Genomic DNA, 18,603 nt, shown 5'->3' with positions numbered 1-18,603 from the left:
TGCTTAAGTATAAGAATCCTTTGAGCACTCTTCATAAGAAAAAGGTCAGGCATTTTGAGACCACCATGGCCCACCTCCCCAATCATAACTTTTCTAGCAACCCTATCCCTTCCCTCCCATAGAAAATCATAAATTAATTTGTGTATTTCATTTATTATGTCATTTGGTATCGTCGTATTAATCAAAATATAGGTCAGTTTCGAGAGCGCTAATGTTTTTATAACTTGAATTTTTCCAATAAGACTTAATTTTCTACATTTCCATTGCTTTAATATATTTTTTAGATTTTCTAATGGTTTTGTAAGATTCTCCAATTGGGCAGCAGCTTTATTGTGTGAAAAATGTATACCAACAATTTTAATGGTTGAGGTGGGCCATCTGACCCCGAAATGCCTGTCCTTCCGGGTGCTCCAGTTACCAAGCCAGACAGCTTCACATTTCTCAATATTAATCTTTAAACCTGAAATATCGTCAAACTTTCCAAGGACTTTAAACAGAACGTTGGCTGACTCCACAGAGTCTAAAAAACATGTCATATCATCGGCAAAAGCAGATTCTTTGGCTTCAAAACCTGGGACCCTTATACCCTTAATATCTGAATTAGATTTAATAGAAAATAACAGTGTTTCTAAAACCAAAATAAAAAGAAGAGGAGATAGGGGGTCTCCTTGCCTGACTCCCCGTTCAATTCTAAAATAGCCGGTACTATATCCATTATTCATAACCGTGCATTCAATATTACAATATAAAGCTTTGACCCACTTAATAAAAGAAGCGCCAAAATTGAAATGATCCAGAACTTTAAAAAGAAATTCCCAGCACACCGTGTCAAATGCTTTTTCGAAGTCAATTGCCAATAAAATACCTGGTATTGATTTTTCTGAAGTATAATGGAAAATTTCATCAATAAATCTGATATAGTCACCAATTTTTCTACCTTTTACAAAAGCCGACTGAGTTATTCCTATAATAGATGGAAGGGTTCGTTCCATTCGGCGAGCCAAACATTTAGACACAAGTTTCATATCAAAATTCATTAAAGAGATGGGCCTCCAATTCTTTAGAAATTGTTGGTCTCTCCCTGGTTTCTCTATTAAAGTGATTATACTTTGTCTCTGTGAGTTGGAAAATTCTCCACGAAAATAACCCAAATTTAAAGCATCTAAAACAAACTGGCCTACAACTGGCCAAAAAGTAACATAAAATTCCTTTGTCAGGCCATCATTTCCTGGACTTTTATTTTTAGGAAACGTGTTTAAGACCTGGTATAACTCATCCATGGTTAATGGACCATCGCAAATATTACTCTGCTCTGGTAGTAGCCTTGGTAGATCCTGACTCAAGAAATCTTTCATTTTAGCTGCAACGGTATTACTTTTCCTATATAAATCTAAATAAAATACCTTAATTTCCTTGAGAATCTCACTAGGCTTTTCTAAAGTGTTGGTTTCTTTATTCTTCAACCTCCGAATAATTGTTTTATTTTTCTTTGCCTTTTCCAGACCAAGAAAATACTTGTTATTTTTTTCACCTTTTTCATACCACAGAGCACGTGAACGAATAATGGAACCTTGCATAATATAATCATATTCTTTTTCTAGTTCTCCCTTGGCTACTTCCAGATGTCTATAATTTTCTTCACTTGGAGTGTCAGAACAAATGTTATCCAAATTCTTAACTTTACTTTCAAGATCTGCAATCTTATCCCTTCTAAGTTTAGCTTTTTCTTTGCTATATGAGATAGTAAATTCACGAATTTTAAACTTTAAAAACTCCCAAATAATGATCTTATTTTCACTAGTACAATTATGAGCCCACAAATCAATACTATCACTTAGGTTTTTTGTAAACCTTTCATCATGAATAAGACTTTCATTAAATTTCCAATGACCTGGGCCACGCTTACAATCGTCGTTCTGTAAAATTAATGAAACAGCTGAATGATCGGAATCCACACCTGGAATTATCTCAATCGACAGTTTATTATAGATAGCAAGCCATCAACAAATGCATTTTGTGTGATATGCGAAAATGCTGAACAACTTGACAAGATCTGCCTCATGTTTGTGTTTTGAGTGTGTAAATATTATTCTTTAGCGATGTTATGTTATGTTACGGTTTTGAATTATCAGTGATAGGTTTTCATCATATATTGGATGCGCTGCACGTATTAAATTGTGTATAGCTTTTTTCATCTTTAGTAACATGTATCTGTTACAATAACTCATTCTAACTGTGTGTGTGAACAAATATATTTTAACTCAGAAGCAAAGACTCTACAGATAGCTGTGTAATGTTTAATATATATATATATATATATATATATATATATATATATATATATATATATATATATATATATATATATATATATATATATATATTTCTTTCTTTGAGTCATTGCAATTTGCAGAATATTTTCGTTTGTTTTGAAATATCCTTCATCCTTGTACGTGGTTGACTTTATTATTAGCCCATAGTGACTGGTAATAGGGTACCACACTTACTAGTACAATGCAAAGGAAAAGTTAAGTCAGGTTCATTTCTTCCCTTTAAAGTATATTATACAAATGCGAAAAGATTTGGATAAATCATGTGATTTCATCATCACCAGATGCCCAAAGTGGCTGAATACATATACATATCAAGTGCAGTAATGCTGTTTGCAATATTTCAAAGTTGAGTAAGTTACTGAAGTGCTAGTTTATCTCCCAAATCATTATGTAAGTTGATAGTGATACAAGTTTATAGGACACTTTCTAGTATTAATAGCTGCACAGGTTTACACCAAATAATGGGAATTTTCAGTGTATTGTCTGACTTGATTTTTCCTTTAAAAGGGTGATAATACATTTAGTAAAATTCCAGATATACTTTTTACCCCCTCAGTGTCTACTTTGGTGACCTTAAAACAAAGCTGTTAAATTAATTTGTTTATTTCAGATTATACACTATGGCCATTCTGGGTGGATACCCATTATTCCCCACCATTTACAAAGGCAAGGTATGTATACAAGTCTAATCCATACAGATCCATGTTATCCATGTTACTACCTGTAAGGAAGTGTCCAGATTTACTTCCAAGGGGAAGATTTTCCATTCCCCCCCCCCCCCCCAGGAAATAATGGGAAAAATTGTTGACCCCCTCCCTGAGAGTACTTGTTTTTTTCATATGCCCTCCCTCCACATACATACATACATACATGCATGCATGCACACATACATACATGCATGCATGCACACACACACACATCAGGGGCATCAATCACCCCCCCCCCCCTCCCCCCAAATCAAATCTGTACATTCCCTAAGATAACACACTGGTCACAGAACAAAATATTTGACAGAAAAAAAGTACTAGATTTCACTACTTTTGCTGTGTTTAAAAAAGACATGGGAATAGATGGGAAGAAAGCTGTCAACATGTTATATACATTTAGCGTCATTAAACTTGATATTCTGAAAATTCTTGACCATATGGATTGGAACTGAGTTCCAAGGACTACATTTTGTACATGATTGAATTACATGTATTTACAATTATGTACAAAGTGGTTCTCAAAGACACATCACTACCTATTTTTTTCTTTCTCTCTCTTTCTTTTTCTTTCCTCTGTGAAATACATGAAAAATTGTTGACATTAAATGGTAAAGTTGATAATAAGTTTTATGAGAGACCTTGTAAACTTCATGAGGAATTTGGATGGAGAATAAATTTACAAATTGGGGCATAATGAAAAGACAGTATTATAACAGAATTATTTTTACATCAAATTTAGACCAAGACATCCCCAGTGAGAATGAAAACATTCTATCAAAGTACGACACTACATGTATGTAGTATTCAGGTTTAGGCAAAAAAAAAATTTTAAAAGTTTTTTTTTTTTCTGGCATGCGTCACTTAAATACCCAATGTCAGTTGTTTTGTGTGTGTGTGTGTGTGTGTGTGTGTGTGTGTGTGTGTGTGTGTGTGTGTGTGCTTGTCCAACTCATGCAGTCTGTAGATCTGAGGGGGAAAACAAAAATAACCCTCTCTACTTCAGTGAAGACAACTGCAGAGCCAATCATGAACAAGCAAATGACATCTGCCCCCATATACACACTTGCTCTAAAGTACTAAATAAAAAGAACAGTAACTGCCATAAATAGTAGACTGAGTGATAGGTTTGTTGAGAATATAAAAAAAATTGCATTGTCACACCACTCTAGACAAAATGTTCTGACCAGAGACATATTTTTTTTATAGCTTTACACTAAATAATGTTGCAGAAAATATAATGTATCTGTTTGTTGTAGGGTTTCATCTACATTTACAAGTTGTTGATTGGATTCTATTGGTTTTGTTTCCAACAAACATAATGCTAGCCCTAGTTATATCTGTCTTTCTCATTACCCAGTTGACCATAGATTTCTTCAATCTAGCTATATAATAAAAATAAAATAATGCCCTCTATGGCAGGAAAAGAAAAATTCACAGTATCACTGATGCCAGTGATGGTAAGAATATGAACCTACTAAGGCATATCTGGGTGAAAATTATCATTTATCGCTGAAATTTGGGAAACAAATGGTTTATAGATTCCTTATGACTTTACTTATCATTTCTACGGTATCTAGACTGGTAAAATATGATTATGAAATAAAAGTATTATGAAAATGTACAAATACACTTTTTCAAAAACAACAACCAACCATCCCATCCTTTTTCAGGTATTATGAAGCAGAATCATAGAATGGAATAGGGCTGCCCTAATGTGTAACATTGAATGAAATAGGGCTGCCCTAATGTGTAACATAGAATGAAATAGGGCTGCCCTAATGTGTAACATAGAATGAAATAGGGCTGCCCTAATGTGTAACATAGAATGAAATAGGGCTGCCCTAATGTGTAACATAGAATGAAATAGGGCTGCCCTAATGTGTAACATAGAATGAAATAGGGCTGCCCTAATGTGTAACATTGAATGAAATAGGGCTGCCCTAATGTGTAACATTGAATGAAATAGGGCTGCCCTAATGTGTAACATAGAATGAAATAGGGCTGCCCTAATGTGTAACATTGAATGAAATAGGGCTGCCCTAATGTGTAACATAGAATGAAATAGGGCTGCCCTAATGTGTAACATAGAATGAAATAGGGCTGCCCTAATGTGTAACATTGAATGAAATAGGGCTGCCCTAATGTGTAACATAGAATGAAATAGGGCTGCCCTAATGTGTAACATAGCTTGAAATAGGGCTGCCCTAATGTGTAACATAGAATTAAATAGGGCTGCCCTAATGTGTAACATTGAATGAAATAGGGGTGCCCTAATGTGTAACATAGAATGAAATAGGGCTGCCCTAATGTGTAACATTGAATGAAATAGGGCTGCCCTAATGTGTAACATTGAATGAAATAGGGCTGCCCTAATGTGTAACATTGAATGAAATAGGGCTGCCCTAATGTGTAACATAGAATGAAATAGGGCTGCCCTAATGTGTAACATAGCTTGAAATAGGGCTGCCCTAATGTGTAACATAGAATGAAATAGGGGTGCCCTAATGTGTAACATTGAATGAAATAGGGCTGCCCTAATGTGTAACATTGAATGAAATAGGGCTGCCCTAATGTGTAACATTGAATGAAATAGGGCTGCCCTAATGTGTAACATTGAATGAAATAGGGCTGCCCTAATGTGTAACATAGAATGAAATAGGGCTGCCCTAATGTGTAACATAGCTTGAAATAGGGCTGCCCTAATGTGTAACATTGAATGAAATAGGGGTGCCCTAATGTGTAACATTGAATGAAATAGGGCTGCCCTAATGTGTAACATTGAATGAAATAGGGCTGCCCTAATGTGTAACATTGAATGAAATAGGGCTGCCCTAATGTGTAACATAGAATGAAATAGGGCTGCCCTAATGTGTAACATAGAATGAAATAGGGCTGCCCTAATGTGTAACATTGAATGAAATAGGGCTGCCCTAATGTGTAACATAGAATGAAATAGGGCTGCCCTAATGTGTAACATAGCTTGAAATAGGGCTGCCCTAATGTGTAACATAGAATTAAATAGGGCTGCCCTAATGTGTAACATTGAATGAAATAGGGGTGCCCTAATGTGTAACATAGAATTAAATAGGGCTGCCCTAATGTGTATTATCATTTGTCTGTTGTGACATAGCCACATGTGTGACAGTATTGTGAAATCTTATGAGCTATACAAAAACATACATACCAGCAATACAAATATACAATATATGTTTAGATTAATTTTTTATAATATATTTTCAAAATATAATGTCAGGGGACTAGGTTTTATCTAGTCACTGTTAAAAAAGTTGTGTAAAATTTGCACACATTCTAAGGTCAAATGATTCATTAGCCATGTACAATTTTAGGGAGTATCATATTGCCCAGTACACTATTTCCAAAATGTATGTGATTTATCTTTTTGAGTTCAGGTATTGATTTCACCTTAAATACACAAATTTCATCTTCAAAGTTGTGAAAATAAGATGCAAGATACTGTGTGGTACTGTAAAGGATTGAGTCCTTCACATTGCAACCATTATCCTACCAGGTCCCCACTTATACATTTGGGTTAACTTGTAAACAATCTTGGTCTACATCTTGTCCAAGGGCTGTAGTCATACTGAATTAAATGCTCGTGAAATGGCTCAACTGACAAGTTTGCAGCATCTCAGCTGGCCACACTAACCAACCAACCATCTTGACTCCAGAAAAGTCAATAAACATGACTTGACAAATATGCCATAGAGGGCGCTCTTTACTTGACATAATATTGTGTACTCTATTTTTTAATCCAGATATGTTTTCATTTCCATTCCAGTAATGGTAGAGTGTTTGATAGAAGGAAAGATGAAATGATTTTATACCAAGATGTGAAGTCTATCCTGCAACAAATCCAGGCTAAAGGGATTCAAATAGCTGCTGCTTCAAGGTATTTTATCTTATGGTATTATAGCGAATAATAACGATAATAAGAAGAATCATTATTCATCCAATTAAATAAAGAAATTTGTCGAATGGTTACCACGGATTAGCGCCCTAATGCCCTAGTATTGAAAAGCAGGAGGAAACCGAAGTACCCGGGGAAAACCTGCATTGTTTGGCAGAGTCAAACTGAGCATCACCCTTCTTACATACAGACATGGTTAAATTTTAATTTTACCCAGCCAACACCTGGCGGGTTCGAACCCAGACTGTAGGGGTAAGAAGCGTATGAGCTAACCACTTGACCACTGACAACCCATAATTGGAAACTGTTGTAATAATATATTGATATTATCAGAACTATGTATACTGTTCTAGTTGATAACAATCACATATATTACTTTGGGAAATGTGCTATTGGCTAACCAAGATAGACAAACTGTGGAAAATGTGCTATCGGCTAACTAAGATAGACAAACTGTGGAAAATGTGCTATTGGCTAACCAAGATAGACAAACTGTGGAAAATGTGCTATCGGCTAACTAAGATAGACAAACTGTGGAAAATGTGCTATCGGCTAACTAAGATAGACACAAACTAAACCTATTCTTGCATGTGGTAGATTACACAAGTGGATGACAGCAGTGCCTTGGCTATGTGCATACAATCACCTTGTAATCAAGATAGTGCAAACACTGAGTGAGTTTGACTGTGTGGTGACTAGAGGAAAACTTGCTATCAGAAATGCCACCCTACTTTGAGTGTAATTACATAAATTAATAGCTTATATCAACATGTAACAACAATAGTTTTACTTTTTGTATGTGTGGTAGCTTGTCGATAGTTGATCTTCCATTGTTATATGTTCTTTTTGAATATTTTTTAAAGAACAGAAGCTCCTCCTGAAGCCAAAACATTATTGAAGTTGTTCGATATTGACCAGTATTTTAACTACAAAGAAATCTACCCTGGCTGTAAGAAAACACATTTTGGAAAGTAAGTTGTTTTCCTTGTCTTTCATTTGAAGATAAACAAAAAAGTTTTCAAATGAAATAATATTTGAATGAACTAGTCAAAATGTTGCAGGGTCTTTTTTTGATAAAATTTGATACTATTAGTTTGTAGCTTTGTCAGAGTTTTTTGCATTTGACAGCTAAGCAGGTGCCACCAAACCAGAAAGAACAAGCACCATGTTTTTTTACATCTCACACAACATGGTTTTTTTGTTATGAATGACACATACAAAATACAGACACTGATATCGCAAATGCACATGACATGTTACATTTTATCTCACTGTGAACACAAATAAACAGTTCTGTGTTGAATCTTCCTTGTTTCATCTGACAGTAATGTTGATTTGTGTTCATAGTGAGATAAAATATATCGTTTTACATGCTTGTGTGCTATTAGTGTCTGTATTTTGTCTGTAACAAAAGACATGGTGTGAGACGTGAAAAATATTGTGTTGCCTAATTGAAACTCTATAGTCACTCCGGTTTGGTAGTAATTGTAATCTATCCATTTTGTAATTTAGTCTGCTAGTGGTGTTTTGTACCCTTTAAATTTCATTGGCTGTTACAATGACACACGTGTACATATATACAGTATATGTAAAGGCTTACACCATCTGTCATGGCTGCTACAATCGTAATACAAATGTTCTTCTGTCATATTAAAGTTCGAATTTTCTTGTTTGTCTTCTTTTTCTCCTTGGTATATTCATATTTGTCTTCTTTTGATAATTATATTAGCATATCTCTTATATTGCCACAAAATTCACATTTTAGATCTTTAATTCAACTAGGTTACTTTGTGATCCAATCAAATGGAATGTTACAAACATCCAATCACATGAGATGTTACAAATTTGTTTATTACTTTGCTTTCCTGTACATGTATGTGTTTATAGAGGGCGCTCTTCACATGAGATTTTCACTGTACTTTTATAATTTTGTTTCAGGTTTCACAAACAGAGTAAAATAGCTTATGAAGACATGCTGTTCTTTGATGATGAACCGAGAAATATCAGAGACATAAGTAAGATAGGTGAGTAGAAATATGATGCAGTGAAATTTGGCAGAGGCCTGCATTACACACACACACACACACACACACACACACACACACACACACACACACACATACACACATGCAAATGCACACACACATACATAGCAGCACACAATCACACACAGACACACAGACACATTATAGGATCCTTGAAAGTCTGTCAGATTCTTGGAATAACATGACTGTAACATTTGTCATATATTTTTATCCTATGTAGGTGTGACTTGTATACATATTGACGAGACTTATGGGGTGACGAAAAAAGTGTTTGAAGACGGACTTAAAGAATTTGCTAAGAATAGAAGTAAAGGCCATGCTAAAGGAGAACTTTGATGTCAACTGTACACTGAGAAATATACCATTCTATATTTACAGAGAGTGCACTAGGAATATGTATTTTTGTCGGCCATCTTTGAATTGTAGGATCATATGCAAATAATGTATAGTACATAGCTATTATATTGATGCTATTGATAACAAATTACAGGTAGATAGCATTTATACAGACTTCAGTAAAGCTTTTGACACTGTATCACATACTTTACTGTCACACAAACTGAGCGCATATGGTTTCTCTGGCAATGTTATGTCCCGGCTTTCATCTTACCTCCAAAATAGAACACAACTTGTAGTTATAAATGGTCACATGTCATCACCTTGTGATGTCACTTCAGGTGTGCCCCAAGGTTCCCTGATTGGGCCACTTTTGTTTATTCTGTTCGTCAATGATATGCCAGACATTGTCAACAGTCATAGGTCATCATTGTGCTCAATGTATGCTGACGATGCCAAAATATATCGCATAGTTAGAACACAAGATGACTGTATTTCTCTTCAAACAAACATTAATAATGTCTACAAATGGTGTAATACATGGAAATTGAAGCTCAATGTGGAGAAGTGTAATGTAACTACATTTAGTAACAAAAGGAAACTGATTACATACAATTACATTATTGCTGATGGTCCCCTTGTTCGTGTTCATAGTATCAAAGATCTTGGTATTCTACTTTCTTCACAGGTGTCTTTTAGCACCCATATTGATAGTATTGTCAGGAAAGCTTTTAGAATGATGGGTTTTATCAAACGTACATGTGCCAATTTTTCCAACATTTCTACATTAAGATCTTTATATGTGACCCATGTTAGAAGCCATCTTGAGTACTGCAGTGTAATTTGGTCACCATGGCAAGTAACTCAAATTAATAAAATCAAACGGGTACAGCAGATATTTATTAAATTTTTATGTTTTAAAACAAATGTGCAATATACTTCAACAGATTACGATTCGCTATGTGCTAGGTTTAAGCTTCCTCTACTGGTGAGGAGGCGAAAGTTTTTAGATGCTATTTTTGTTTACAAACTGGTCAATTCATACTATAATTGTCCATCCATTTTGTACAAGGTTTGTTTTAATGTACAGAGCAGACAGCTACGTAATAACCATATCTTTCGCATCAGTGCCTCCAGAGTAAATCTGAGAAAATATTCCCCAATTTTAAGATGTTTAACCACTTGTAATGACGTTTTTAAAGCAAATCCAAACATAGATTTATTTAGTCCTGTTTCCGCCTTTCGGTGTGTGCTTCAGGCTGCGTATTTTTAATAATTTTACCTGTTTTGTTGTTTTTATTTGTGTTTGCCTTTTATGTCATGTCACTTCTTTCTGTTATTGCTACCCCTTGTTTTTATCTTTTTAGTGCTTGTTTTTCCGTATTTGTTTCTAAAGGTGCCTGTAAATGGGCTTTATGCCCGTTGGTTTACCTGAATAAATAAATAAATAAATATTAATGAATATGAATATACAACTTCATTTATCCTAAGCGCTGTCCCCCTCCCTCCCTCCCTCCCTCCCTCCCTCCCTCCCTCCCTCCCTCCCTCCCTCCCTCCCTCCCTCCCTCCCTCCCTCCCTCCCTCCCTCCCTCTCTCTCTCTCTCTCTCTCTCTCTCTCTCTCTCTCTCTCTCTCTCTCTCTCTCTCTCTCTCTCTCTCTCTTAATCTCTCTCTCTCTCGCAATGATAACTACAGGAAATCCCAAACATGTTGGACCATTTCTGATTTATTTGAATTCCCCTTTTCATCATATTGAAAATAAAATAGATGCATGCATTTTTGGAAAACAAAAGAGAACTATCCATTTTACGTTGAAATAAAGGAGAAAAACATAAATGTGTTGAGTTGTACTCGATCAGTAAATTTTATGGATGTAAGGTCGTCATTGCTAAAATAAACCAGGCCCATGTCAGTGGTACTTTCTCATGATTACATGAATAGTCACAACATAAACTTGAAGGTAGTCAATATACAGTGATATGAGTGACATCTAGTGATATACATAAGTAGAAAAACATAAAACATCTCACGTTTACAACAGTCTGATTGTAAAATGTGTAGACCTGCAGTCAGACGTACAAGAATGTCAGATTTACCAGATTTTCAGATACAGGAAGTGGTAAGCCCCAAATGACGTGATCAAAGAAAAAAGGTAGTTGGGCCAGCTCTGATATAATGTTTTATTCTGACTGTGTTACTAGTGAACAAAGCCTGTCCTTAACGTAGGCTGTAAGATGTGACATTCATGTCATGCCACGCTACCAACTATCACCGGCCTTCTCTATCTGATGATCAATGTGTGAGGGTGCCCCATAAGTGTATCAGACAGTTTAAGTTCTACACAAACTGTAAGATACGTCATATCAGTCCACCCTCACCGGCCTTCTCTATCCGATGATGAATGAGTTGACCGATGTGTCAGGGCGCCCCATCACAAAATATCTTAAGAGTCTAAGCCTTACAATATCATTTGTAAATCTTCTAAACACTATAGAAATCAGTTTTGATATGTGATACAGTTACAATGATTTACATTATACACCTAGAAAACTATGAAATATCTATCTATACTCTATACTTAAATTAGCCTTTGAGACAAATTTCTATATTTTATCTTTATACACAAATATTTTGTGTCGTCTAAGCTTACCATCAGTCTATATTTTCACCATATATCACTGTGAATCTATTTCTCTGTTGTATTCTATCTATTTTTGATCATTTCCAATTTTTAAAATCAGTTGTAAATTTTCTGATATTTGTAAATTTAAAGTTATAAAATAACAAAAGTATAACAAATCAGTCTAAAAGTATATAGATGTAACAGAAAATGGTCTTTGTCACCAGGGGGAACTATATATTGTATAAGGCTAGAAGTTCAGAAGTTGGTATACCCACAACAAATTCACCTCTAGAGGGCGCTATTTACTGAAAAATTCAAATGTAAATAAAGTGCAAACATATTTCAAAATAGTTTGATTAAAACTGCACTAGCTGCAACATGATCAGTTTTTGATAAGATATAACAACGTAATCGCAATATCGGACATCCATGAACAGTATTGAATATTATCTGAGTAAAGTTATTTGTAATAATACTCCAGTTCCAGCAAGTGCCCCTTTAACAGTGTGCACAGTTAACATTTCAATAATGTTTGTGATTACATTAATCAAATATTTTTGAAAGTTTGAAGCCACAGTAACTTTATTTAACAATTAAAAATGTTCTTATGTTTTTGTAGTTACTCAAACACAAATGATTGCATAGTGACCAGCATTCCATATATTTACATTTTGTTGACAAATGATTAAATAATTTGGACTTTTTTTACTAGCTATGTTTACACATGGACATCAATGATGAGGAGACACAGTAATTCAACTTATTACAAGGATTTTAACCATTTCTAGTTTTGCAATATTAAAAATAACTCAGAGTTACTGCTATCGTGATTCTGAAAAGAGTTTTGAACCAATTTCATACAACTGCAAACACAAAAGCGTTTACAAAAGCTTTTGACTATAACCCCGAGCATTGTTCATTTGCTGCCACTAGAGGGCATAGTAGCAGATTGGACTTTAAGATTGCGATGACGCGAATACTAACATTTGATAAATTTAGGTATTTTATGCATCCTCCTCAGGTTGAACAGAGCCTATGTAAGTTTCACAAACTCCTGTGATTTAGTTCTGAACACTGCTTTCTCTATGCAGACTAAGTTAAAAACTTTACTACCCAAGGTAAACTTTCCGATAAATACAAAAACAAATATTAGACACGGGACATCGTTTGATCCGTGACTTCCCCAACACTTGTCCTACCATAAATCTAATACCTGCTTGTCACTGGATGAGCTGGATAATATAATTTGGAAATATTCCAAAAAGCTGATTGGTCTTAATGTGGTGTGAGTAACTATGTCAGACTTGATTATTCAAATTAAGTCATTATGTAAGTGAACACATGTAAATTGTGATGAATACAGATTGCAACACATGAAGTGTGATAATGTACATGTCATGCTAATATTATGTAAATTTAGACATAAGTTAATCCAATTATGGATTTTGTGGGTGTGGCTAACTTATCCAGTTTGAATGACCATAACAAGCTGGTAATACAATAGAAGTAACACTAGCACAGTGACAGATCCAGCGATGCAAACATACTAAACAAATAGTAGTAATAATAATGTTGCTTCTTATATAGCGCTTTTCCATCCAGTCTGGGTACTCAAAGCACTTTACAATTATTACCCCTGGCATGGATCTATAGCAACACAACAGCCCTTTATACTTCCTCAGCTCCCTGGGGAGCATACAATCCATTGCAGCCTTTATAAGCGTATAGGATTAAAGCATTCACTATCCTACCAGGTCCCCAGTTATACAGCTGGGTTGACTAAGCCGGCCACTCTAACCATTCACCCATCATGACTCCATAGTAACCTGTATACATGGTCTGCTATTTGTGTTGTAATCTAATCTCATGATACAGCTTACCATTAAAAAGCTCCATATATACAAACCTAGCAAGAATCAACAAATTATCCATGATTGCATCAATATTTACAAAACAACAATTGAGCACCCTTATTAACCACATTGTATGGAAAGTAAAACAATAACAAGCTGTCAATTTCTCAGATTTATCGTTACCCCGGTAATACTGATTTTCTTAAAAACCCTAAGTATTCAGTAATCATCTCTGTTCAGTTTGTGGACTCTGTGTGTCTCCTGTTGGCTCTGGTTGGAAGAAGTCTTCACTGTGAAAGATTTCAGGTGGCTGGTATTTTCTCATCTCAAGTACAGGTTTGCTTGGTGTTTTTTTCTGCACAAAAAAGACAAAGAAACATTTAAGAACTCAAACCATTGTACTCATAACATCATTGATTTACTAAACATTCATTATTAGTGTTAGGCTTTCAGTCATAGAAGGGATAATCCAGAAACATCAGCTATCACTTCATTGGCCTGAGTACATTTTATCTCAACAACATTTAAAATCTTTGTGTTTGCTAATATACACGGTCAAGAAAAGAAGACTGATTTGAAATCAGAGTTTGAAATCTACATAGGAATGTACTCTCTGGAAAGAAAGTTACAGGGAATACCACTCCAGACAATAAAGACATTTTCATAAACTACACACAATTTCTGAGAAACACCAATTTAAACTTCTTCGTCATTTAAAGATTTTCATTGTGGGCCACAATGCATCATGGGAATCAGCAGAAATACATATACAATAGGTGAACAATGAATATTCATGATTCCTAAGTGCTTATTATCTTCAGTGAAAACACCATGAATATTTAAACAAGAGAGTGTACTATACAATGGATTATGAAATATTTAGTGAATGGTATTGAGAGATACGACGTTACATACTGTTTGTTTAAATGGTATTGGCAGTGAACTGAATGCTTTCTTGATAGAACTTAGTGATCCAAGTTCAAGTTCATCTTCAGCTGTATTGACTTGTTCTTCTAGAATCCCAACATCTTGCTGAACACGACCAACAAATGTCTGAAAAAATGTCAAAATTCCCTGTATTACTGTGAGTATTGAATGATTTCTAAACAATGCAAATAAAGTGACTTTTATGTGAATATGAATAATTACATGTAACATATGAACCACTGACCAGTAATTAGTTGCATCGGTGTGTACCTGTCTGCAAAGAACACATAGTAAATCCATGTATACAAACTTATACTTGAACACACGATAGTATTTTTTGCTGAAAGTTATTGTTTTGGAATTTGGAAAATGGATAAACATACGTAATAACAATAGAACCACATGAGGTTTGAGTACCAGTGTGGGTACTACGGGGTATTTGCACTTGAACTTGTGGTGTGTTCTTCTGCATTTTCATCCACAATGCTTCTGAAAGTATGGGTGCAGAGAACACCACAAACAGTTGTACAAATACCCAGAGTATGCCACACTTATTTCGTCATGAGATTCTGTCATATTATGTGTATATACTGACCTCCAGCTGGTCTATTTTACTAAATATCCTCTTCATGTCTAAACTCTTGGTATATATTTCTGGTATGGTTCGATTTAGGGACTGAGAAGACTCGGTGCGAATCTGTCAATCAAAGATTTGGATCAAATACATTACAAAATATACTTATGGAATGCCAAAATATGGTCAATGAAAACTCACAGGCAATAAGTGTTCTCTTAGTTAACATATAAATCATTCAGTTATTTATGATAGAACCATTTCACATTATGGTTGGGTGCATTTTTCAAAGGGTAAATATGAAATAGCTACGTGGGGGGGGGGGGGGGGGGTTATAATATAAATACCCAATCCCAATATGGTATGACTGTATTTATACTTTTAGTCTCTTGCTTAAACTGTACATGATTGAGGTAAGTCAAATCTAAAAGTAAGTAAATGAATAGTACTAATAAATACTGAGTTTATTATTTTTATGAATGATGATTTATAAACTATAGCTTGATATGGTGACACCATGACAAGACTGTATTAAAGCTATATTAAATATACAACAATAGCAAATGATGAAATTGCTTTTCCTTTGAGTAATACATACATGTACTGGAAGATTCATCACTCAGGACCCTCCAGTAATGTCTGGAGCTCAATTACGGCAAAATAAAAACTATATAACCCGCCTGACCCTAGTTTGTGCCACAGACTATGAACATTTCTTGAAAATTTACATGTAAAACAAAAAGATAAGAAATTCTTTGTTTTCTTGACCTTCATGTATGTCTGTTTTCTTTCCTCAGTGATATCTGTACATATTTCATCAAACTATCACAGAAGTGGTATTCTAACTGAAGACGCCGTTTGTTTTTTGAGTCAAAGCAATATTTTTAAAAAATAAAAAAGATAAAATAAAACCCTGACTTACCTACCCTATTCTATCACAAATACACAATTTTTTTTCTTGCCTAATGACACATGTCAGTCTAGGGACTAATTTTTTAAAATCATACCTAAGAAATGACAATATTCTGATCTTACCATGTCAACCAGACTAATAAATTCCTCTAGTCTCATTAGCATATCTTCGATAGAATCTTCCAGGACGGTTTTCTGATGAAGAGAGGACACACTTAGAGTACATAAATGATCAAAACAGAGTCGAATTTTAAGCAATGATGTAGTTGGCAAGTGATTCGTTGAGACAACGATGTGGGTTGTTGTGACTTCCTCATTTCAACATACACAGCGACTGTTATTAATATTTTTATGTGAAATCATGATAACTCTGATGAGACTTAAACTGTCTGCACGCAGTCTCTAATTTTAGACAGAAAATAATCATAATATCAATGAATGTACTGTAACACTTTCAGTTATACACTGTTCACCTTCAAGCTTTCATATAAAACTCGGAATTTCATCGAGGGACAATATCATATGCAACTTTATAGACGAGTACATTATTGTTACAAGTTACAGACGGAGTTGTGAATAGCTACTGAACGGATGAAAACATCGTCATTTTCTCTAACACGTAAACAACTAAATTACACACCTCTTTCTTCACATTGACTTTGAAATACGTTGCATATTGCTCTGCTGTCTGTGCCAGCATTTCGTCCAGATCGGGACCATTTGTCTTGTTTTCGTCTGACTCCACTTCGTGTTTATCTTCCTCCCCCTTGTCAGCCATTTTGATTAAGTCTGTCCAGCTTACTGAATATTGGTGCTTATGGTATCCCTAGGTTGATAGCAAATCATCTAGTGCGCATGCGTCAACTAACAAAAGTTGTGAGTTGTGACAAGTATTATATGATTTTCGAAATTGTTAAATTAAGATTATAATAACTGTTATCATAAATAAGTAACTTTCAAATCAGATAAAAATTAATATAAATATTTTCTCACATATATTGAAATCCAATAAAACTGATGGCAATGTTTGTGGGGTGAATGTGACTTGTCTTGTGTACAGAATATTTCTTTACATTGATAATGCACCAGTAGTAAAGATATTATAATTTACAAGTATAAAGAAAAAAATGGGGGGGGTGGGGGTGGTTCCCAGCCTGGTACATTAGTGCTAGTTGAGTTAAAGAATAAGTTCAGTGATGTACCAGAAAATTTATTTACTCTAATACGTCACACACAGCTATTCAGAGATACTTTATCTCAAATAGTAAATACTAGTAGTTAACATTGTGCAAACAACCAAATATAGGTATGGGGGGTGTTAACATGAGATACACTTCATCTACAGTGCAACATTTTCATAAACTAGTTACTTAGGAATGATTTTATGAAATGAAAATGAAAATTATAGTTAACTTTATTCCTTATGACAAAATTAGGTGCATATAGTTTCTGTAATTATATCCACCTGTTTTGAGTATCCTCTGCCAAAATGACTCACACACACCCACATTTTTTAAGTGATGTTCCCACCCTGAACACACTGCTAACCCATCCCTCCTCATCCAAACACCACAAACATTAGCCCAAAGAGTTTCTGGCGGACAATATATTAGCGCCCTCTACGTTCACAACACTGATTCTTTCGATTTAAATTTAGACTTTCCTCTAGCCCGTACACAATGCGAAGCCTCATAAAAGCCATATACCGGTATCCATAGCACCAAGAAATTTTTCAAAACGTGGAAGAACTAACATAGTGTCATTTAACATTGTAATTCATTCAATTATCTACAAATTTTTAAATCCCTATTACCAATAGCTATAAGTTCTCACAATTTTGGGGTAATGCATCTATTGAAAATTACACAAAACCCTTTGTAGTGAATAGTAGGGTTCAATCCTTCAAATGTAAATATGTGTGATATTGATAAAGTTTGATGCTTATAAATGACTTTGGATGGAACCACACCAATAAGTTGATAATAAGTAAGTATGACTGTGACAGTGAAGGAAGTTTGATTAATTGTTCATTTCTTGGTGTATGTGTATGTGAAATTATATAAGTGTGTGATTTTGTATGGGACTGTATAATCAAAATGGTTCACTGTTATGATTGCTCAAATTATAATCACAAGAAAATTGTCATACCACACTTGCACACAACTGAACTGTTATATTACACAACTACTTTCGAATCATACCAGTGAACTGTTGGTGAACACCAATGAACTTTCATATCACACCAGGTAACTTTCATATCACACCACTTAACTGTCATATAACACCACTTAACTGTCATATCACATCACTTAACTTTCATATCACACCACTTAACTGTCATATAACACCACTTAACTTTCATATCA

The 18,603-nt window shown here is 34.7% G+C and overlaps 2 protein-coding genes across 2 annotated transcripts in view; one reads left to right on the top strand and one right to left on the bottom strand.

The window, feature by feature from the left end:
* LOC144438293 (magnesium-dependent phosphatase 1-like) overlaps nt 1-9,646 on the top strand; it is an 11,515-nt gene extending 1,869 nt beyond the window's left edge. Inside the window, exons 2-6 of the mRNA XM_078127349.1 lie at nt 2,944-3,004; nt 6,840-6,950; nt 7,832-7,939; nt 8,907-8,992; nt 9,234-9,646. Of these exons, the coding sequence (XP_077983475.1) occupies nt 2,944-3,004; nt 6,840-6,950; nt 7,832-7,939; nt 8,907-8,992; nt 9,234-9,349 (482 nt within the window). The 3' untranslated portion in view covers nt 9,350-9,646. The remainder of the gene's footprint in view (nt 1-2,943; nt 3,005-6,839; nt 6,951-7,831; nt 7,940-8,906; nt 8,993-9,233) is intronic.
* Nucleotides 9,647-11,067: 1,421 nt separating this feature from the next.
* Nucleotides 11,068-17,022, bottom strand: LOC144437509 (biogenesis of lysosome-related organelles complex 1 subunit 4-like). The gene is made up of 5 exons (XM_078126449.1): nt 16,878-17,022; nt 16,361-16,432; nt 15,347-15,448; nt 14,740-14,877; nt 11,068-14,179 (listed from the first exon to the last, which is right to left on the bottom strand). Exons 1-5 carry the CDS (start codon nt 17,013-17,015, stop codon nt 14,051-14,053), a joined length of 579 nt encoding a protein of 192 aa, XP_077982575.1. The 5' UTR covers nt 17,016-17,022; the 3' UTR covers nt 11,068-14,050.
* Between the last annotated feature and the right edge of the window lie 1,581 nt (nt 17,023-18,603).

Source organism: Glandiceps talaboti, chromosome 7 (assembly GCF_964340395.1).
Source record: "Glandiceps talaboti chromosome 7, keGlaTala1.1, whole genome shotgun sequence".
NCBI lineage: Eukaryota > Metazoa > Hemichordata > Enteropneusta > Spengelidae > Glandiceps > Glandiceps talaboti.
The sequence above is the reverse complement of the archived record's forward strand: the minus strand, read 5'-3'. Positions and strand labels throughout refer to the sequence as shown.

Bases quoted from the DNA above. Each gene is read 5' to 3' on its own strand.
- LOC144437509 (XM_078126449.1), bottom strand. From the start codon at position 17,015: ATGGCTGACAAGGGGGAGGAAGATAAACACGAAGTGGAGTCAGACGAA. The intron at 16,433-16,877 runs GTGTGTAATTTA...TCTCTTCATCAG, and splicing joins AAGTCAATGTGAAGAAAGAG to AAAACCGTCCTGGAAGATTC. The intron at 14,878-15,346 runs GTCAGTATATAC...ACATTTTTTCAG, and splicing joins GTAAAATAGACCAGCTGGAG to ACATTTGTTGGTCGTGTTCA.